General features: G+C 47.1%; 1 protein-coding gene across 3 annotated transcripts in view; it reads right to left on the bottom strand.

Moving 5' to 3' along the window:
- The window catches only part of Tmod1 (tropomodulin 1), a 79,605-nt gene that overhangs the window by 26,236 nt on the left and 46,375 nt on the right, over positions 1-6,994 (bottom strand). For all 3 annotated transcript variants that reach the window (XM_031377313.1, XM_031377314.1, XM_031377315.1), the window contains one exon: positions 4,799-4,918. In XM_031377313.1, the coding sequence (XP_031233173.1) occupies positions 4,799-4,918 (120 nt within the window). The remainder of the gene's footprint in view (positions 1-4,798; positions 4,919-6,994) is intronic.

Genomic DNA, 6,994 nt, shown 5'->3' with positions numbered 1-6,994 from the left:
ACCCAGGCCGACTTGGAACTCACGGTCTCCCTGCCTCGACCTCTCAAGTGTTGGGATTACAGGAGCACCCAACTATGCCTGCCTGGTTCCTTGAGGTGATTTTGATGCCCCAATGGGAACCGAGAACCAGAAGAGGAGCTGATCTCAAAGTCCCTTCTGCTTCTCTCCCCTAGGAATCTTCTCAGCTAAAATTAGCCTTGCCGGCTCATCAGCTCTTCACCGTGGAGGGCTGGGGAGAGAGAGGCAGCTGCTGCCTTTCCAGCTCTCGAGGTTTTAATTTAGGCTGTGTCCCCGTGGGCTGAGGGAGCAGCGGGGGCTGAGTCAGCAGCAGGTGAGTCATATCTCCTCCAGGCAGTCTTCCAGAGAGGTGCTCTTGCCCACCCCACCCCCACAGCAGAGCTCTCAGGTTTGCCAAGGTTGGGATCATATGAAATACACTATTTTTTTAAATACCTGTTTTCAACTCAGAGCACACACAGAGAGGTAAGGAAATATAAATAAATAAATAAATAAATAAATAAATAAATAAATAAATAAATAAATAAAAGTAAGAATGGAAAACCTATTTGATGCTTGAACTCCAGCATCCTGTGATGGGTTAGACAGGCACAGAAGTGTGTGAGGGGACCAAGAGCAAAGAGCTGTGGGTTGTTGCTACCTTTTTTGGTGACCTTGTAGAGGTCATTTCTTCTTTGGGATCCCTGGGTTTTGCATCTGCAAAACAGTGTGTTGAATGCTGAACTCTTACCTTCCCGTGGGACTCCGCAGTCGCTCAGTGATTCTTACATTTTTAGCCTTCTTCGATGTTCTAGAATAAGCATCCTGGTGGGGCTGTCAGCCGCCCTCCCACATTCAATAGGGACATGGTTTGATAGGTGACTCTGCAGAGATGCTCCTCATGTATAAGGCAGTGAGTACTGTGTCAACTGGGCCAACTGAGAGTTCTAAAGTCTAAAAGAGCCCCTCTGGAGAATTCTAGGACTGTGAGCAAGACGGACAGATGGTTGTTATGTGCTGATAGGGGGCTGAAGAAGAAAGGGCACCACTTGACAGATCAGAGGAAACTGGGTTCCTGAAAGGAAGGAAAAGTGGGGACAGGGAGAGCTTGGCTCGAAATGGTCACTACCAGCCTAGTGGCCCTAGGCACACAGTGTGGCTTTCTCTCTGGCTTGTTTTTGTGTCCCCAGGAGTGAGCGATGCAAAGAAAACCCTGATGTCTCCTCTTGCTCCCTTCTTTGTAGATCTCAGCTGATTGTTAGCACCAGGGACTTAATTTTTTTTCTTTTTTTCCTTTTTCTTTTTCTTTTTTTTTTTTTAAATGTAGATCTTCCTCAAAACTCGAAAAGGACTATTTTTGAACTCTTAAAAAAGAACATTGAGTTCTGTTTCCTCTCTCTGCCTTGGCAGGGCTCCTTCCGTTTGTGAGTCCACTCCGAATGCAGTGTGATCACAGCACACATCCTTGGCTTCTCCAGCTGTTGTGGGCTTGAGCTGCCCTGGGTGGAGATGGGAGCTGAGGACTGTGTTCTCATATCCTAGGTACCAGTGCTGAAGCTGGCTCTGGCTCGGAACCTGGGTGCTGGCAAACTGTTCCAAGATGAGGCACATCCCCTGACAGTCTCAGAATCAGAGCATGGGTGCTTAAAGACTGGAAGCCACCCATGATCTGAGGGCAGTATATCAAGACCCGGCCTATTGTCCTTGGCAGGTGGGTGCTCCCTCCAAAGGGTGGGAATGGTGGGTCTCCAATCCTTGAGTGAGACTAGGAGACGCTGATAATCTCAAGAGTGTGTACCTGACTCCCAGCATCCGGTAAGCTTAAGTCATAGGCCACAGGTCAAGACCTTTGCATTGCCAGAGTCTGCTCTGCATAGCAGAACTCAAGAAGTCACATATTTCTGGCCTGTCCTCCTATGTACCTCTTAGGCCCCCAAGGGCAGAGAACAGAAGTCATTCGTCCTAGCCAGTGGGTGTTCCATAATGTACATCAACTCAATGAGTTAGTGTGTGGACTGTCAACAATATACCTCTTTTGTGTCACCTCTTGGTCAGTGTATCACACATTCTGTGGCTTCCTACAGGCTCCTGACATGTCCAGGTATTGACCTCCCTGACCTGGATGGGAGCTCTCACTGTGCCTGAATGTCCCACTCTGGAGCTTCCTCTCCCCTAACTGTCACTAGATCACCCTCCCTCCCCTCCCTGTTCTTCTTTTCTCCCACTGTCACTAGATCACCCTCACTTGTTTTGACTTTGTCTTCCATATCTTTCTTTATTTCCCATGACCCTATCACTTTATCCAAGTGCCTCTCTTGCCCTCTTCCTGTCCCACTCAGAGTGACACCCTCACTTAAATGTCCCATTGGCCTGTGTAGTGCTACTCCATGAGGACAGACAGGATTGTTCCCTCAACATCTTAATTTTTTTTTTCACAAGCACCAAGTCCACAGCCGGATACACAGTGGGTAGGAAAGCCAGGTAATTGGTGTCATGTAAGGGCCAAGTGAGGACTTGGTTCATGGATGCATCTTATGGGGAGAGCATGGAGACCAGAGGCAGCCTGCAGACCCCTCACTTCCCTCTCTAGGCTTTAGAGTCTTATCTATCCCTTCCTGGGCAAACTGCCACCTTCTGGTGGGTCAGCCACACCAACACCTCTGTCCATCCAGGGCAGCTTGCTTCCAACTGCCTGGTTCTGCTTTTTACCCAAGGCCAAAAGCCTGGCACTATCTCAGCTCCTCGACTCTGTCCCAGCACTAAGGACAGCTGGTGTCTTGGTGTAAAATGGGGACAATAATAGAATTTACTTCATAGGATTTGTCACAGTTAACAAATAGAGTGCTGTGTGGAGAGCTACTTACACAGCACCTGGGACACGTTTGTCACTTAGCAAATGTTCCACTGCCACCTTGTAATGGCTGAAGCAGAATGTCAGGCACTGAAGGACAGTCAGTTAACATGGGTGGACACAGCCTCCTGCTCCTTCCCTGACATCACAGGGGCCTGGGATCTTAGACAGATCCTAACAGTCGGCCAACAACAACAAGGAAAATGTTTTCAAGAGCAGGCCCAGACGCTCAGCTCAGCTCAGCTCAGCTCAGCTCAGCTCAGCTCAGAAGGTTGCTCTGCTGTGGCTCATGCTATGGCAGGAGCCTGCTCTGACAGCGGTCATTTACTAATCCCGCAAGCCCTAATGAGGGTAATGATGTTATGCAGGGACTCAGAGGAGGCCCCAGATAAATACAGCTCCTGGGGAATAAATAGAGACTGGCAGGGAAGATATCTACTCTCTCAGTGGTACAGATTAACCAGAAGACAAGGGACATGTTGGGGAGGGTAGGTGGCTGAAATATACAGGCACACTGAAGGCTCTAGTATAGCTCTATTGACATGACCCGCTGAGCCTTGTGAGGCAAACCTGGCTTCTGAGTAGCATGTCTGGGTTCCTGTTGCAACCAGTTGTCCCTTCAGTGCTGCTTAGAGTGACAACTATTATCTGGAGCCTGCCACCTTTGTCCTTCACAGTTTCTTTCTGTTGAGGCAAGGGCTGTCTGAACTAAGGGGCATCCTGCCTGCTCCGTCTGATCTCTTCTCAGGTCCCTGCAGTCTGGCTTTCACTTCCACCACCCACGGTCACTACTAGTACACAGTTTAAATCATTGCCCAACAGCGCTGCTCATAGAGGAAAGCCAACAGCAGCCCCCTCCTCTGGCCTCAATGCCACCGAGAGCCACACACAGCATCTGAGAGGCTGGTAGGCTGGCTGCAGCCTCGTCTGGCCTGGGCTTCAGCTCTGCTGCTTTGGGCAGCCTGAAACCCTTTCTGCCTTCTTGGCCCTCTTACAGTCAGTCTGCCTAGCTTCCCACAGTCCTTTGTTCTTTTGCCCACATGTGACTGGCTGATGGACCCCATGCTAGGCCTACCTCACTCCATTCCTGAACCTAGGATCTGCCTGCCATGTATTCTTCCTGAGGCCTGGTCTCTCTGACCATGTCCAAGTGAGACCTCCTGCAGAAAGCTAGCCTATCATGCATGGCTACTTCCACCTTGGTGGCCCTTGGATAACTCAGATGGCATGGGTCCCAAACTAAATTCAGTATTTCCTCCACTGCCCACCTCCTTCATTAAAGACATGGAGCCCACTAGATCTCTGGGGCCAATTTGCCTTTCTCCCTGCAGCATGCCCACTGTCAGCTCATCTCTGTCATCCCTCCCTTCTCCTATGCCACTGGTCTGCAGTAATCCCCCCACCCCACCCCACTCACTGAGCCAGGGCACAGTGTGGGCAGAGGCAGGTGGGGTGCCAGGTACAGCCTGCAGTGAACCTCAGAGAGATAATAGTACAGGGTGCATACAGCAGGGGGTGAGCAGTAGCAAGGAGAGTGGCGGCAGAGCGACTGCAGTAGCAGACTACACTCGGGTTTACTTGGGAAGATGGTAAGGAGGCACTCATGAGGGTGGAGCAGATGGGACAAAATAAGAGGTGTGGGTGTGACACTCTACAGGCACAGCTGTGTGTGCTCCAAGCCTTTTCTGAGGTGACTCGGACAGAATTTGGTGGGAATGGCTAGGACAGGACTCTCACCCTGTCCTTCCCTGTGTTACAGTCCCATTCCTCATGATAACAATAGGTGGTTCTGTGACCAGGTGTGTTTGAGTGGTTTTAGCTTTATTTTCTTCATTTTGCTTTTTGAATATATATGCATATATATGTGTGTGTATGTGTGTATGTGTATGTACACACACACACACACACACACACACATACAGATATATATTCTCCTGTGATGTCTCTTACCTGCGATGTCACACAGCTCCGCATCTGAGGCATTTGCTAGGGCCTCCTCCAGTTCCGGCTCCAGTGTCACGCTCTCCAGCACAGGATCCATTGGCTTCTGCTTGGGGACCCAGATCTTTCCTGCAAACACATAAGGTGCCCATCAGGGTGTGTGGCCACAGTGGGACCTGACATCCCTTTCACCAAAGGTTCTGATATGAGAGAAAAACTTATAAACATTCTTCAATAAAACAGATAAAACACATGTACATTATTAAGGGATGGAAGTGAGCAGAGAGCATCCTAGCTTTGTGGGACCTTCTGTTGTTAAAGCACCATGTTTAAGTGTGGGCATAGGGTAGCTATGAGAGTGGCCACTGTGTATCCACATGTAGAGACTTGAAGAAGTCTGTACCAAGGAATTCCAGAAGTTATTACAAAAGATGTGGTTCCTTGGTGAAGTGTGCTCACTGCTCTTGCAGAAGGCCTAAGTTCATTCTCAGCACCCACATCCCGAAAGTCAAAACCACCCAGAACTCCAGTCCAGGGAACCCGACGCCCTCTTCCAGCTTCAGTGGATACCCAAATTCACACTCACATTCTTTCTTACAAACACATCATTCAAAAATCAAAGAAATCTTAAAGAAAAAAATCATAGAGATCATTAAGAGGGAAAATGTCCTAGAGAAATTTTGCATAAAAAAAAATCAAGTTTGAAAGCCATCACGAACACTTTTCATCATTTCTGAGAAACCGCACATGGTTTGCCTGTCCCCCAGCTTCATATGTTAAGGATATGTGGAGGTAGGGCTTTGGGTGAGGTCATTAGGATTAGCTGAAGTCACGAGGTTGGGTTTCTGGGATTGCCCTAGTGACTTTATAAGGAAAAGAGAAACATGAGCTTCCGTGCTTGCTGTTTCACTGAGCGAGCCCCTCCATTACTCCATGTTAGCACTCAGCAAGGAACACCACACTCCACCTCCGCTCCGCTACCAGCTTTTGAACTTCTTAGCTTTTAGATTTTTTTTTCTATATAAATTAACTAGTCTGTGGCATTTGGTTCATGTAGTTTATGATTATTTGTGTGTGTGTGTGCTGTTTTGGGAAAGAGCAATCAGAGAGGGAGTCAGAGAAATGACTGCTTATGATCTAGGTCCTCACAGAAGTAAGGAAACTTAGTCTCCGAGATCAAGAGCGAGACAAGGACACCCAGCTTTATCACTGCTGTTCAACCTTGCATTGGAAGTTCTAGAAGAGAGAATGGGCACAGAAGAGAGATATGTGGAATGCAAACAGAAGAAGATGGTTTTGTTTATGGACAACATGCTCTTCTATGGGGGAAAGTCTAAACTTCCATATTCCAAAAGAAAAAAAAACTAATCAACCAACCAACCAAAAACCTCACTCCCCCATCTCCAAAAAATGGTTAGAACTAATAAATTCAGTAAGAGGTGAGACAGAGGCTAAATGCACTGGTGTTTCTATATACCAGCAATAGAAATATGCCAATGCAATTAGGAAAGCAGTTCACAATAATAACCAAAGAATAAAACACTTGAGAATAAAGTTGAAATACATGTACACCAAAACTGCCAAGTATTGATTTAAAAATTGAAAACAAAGAATAACTGAAAAGAAATCTGACTTAATGGATTGGAAAGCTTTTAGTATTAAGGCAGCAACACCACAAAAAGCAACCTATAGATTCAACATGGTCCCCATCAAAATCCCAGAAGTCCTCTTCACAGATACAGAAAAACAAAGGCACACAAATAACCAAATGATCCCCCAAAAGAGCCAAATGAGGAGCCTCACGCTCACCGATTTGTAAGCATAACCACTAAGCTAATGACGTGCCGGTATACAAGAGTGGGCACAGAAAACAATAGAGTTGAGAGTCTAGAAATGAAATCAAAACACATATGCCAAATTTTTGTCAACAACACTCCATGTCTATTCAGCAAATGCTGGACCAAATGCTGGACCACTAGATATTCACATGTAGAGGAATGGAGTCTGGCAGATGCCTACCTCACACTATATGCAAAAATGAAACCCAAGTGGACCAGCAACCTATCAGAACTGAAACTGAGGCATTTTAAAGAAAAGAAGAGCACAGAATCAGCAATGGAATCTTGTGATAGCCACGGGCAAGCAAAGAGATCACCTTGCAATCTACAGATTCAATGCAATCCCCATCAAAATTCCAACTCAATT

This window comes from Mastomys coucha, unplaced genomic scaffold (genome assembly GCF_008632895.1).
Source record: "Mastomys coucha isolate ucsf_1 unplaced genomic scaffold, UCSF_Mcou_1 pScaffold18, whole genome shotgun sequence".
In the NCBI taxonomy this organism is placed as follows: Eukaryota; Metazoa; Chordata; class Mammalia; order Rodentia; family Muridae; genus Mastomys; species Mastomys coucha.
The sequence above is the reverse complement of the archived record's forward strand: the minus strand, read 5'-3'. Positions and strand labels throughout refer to the sequence as shown.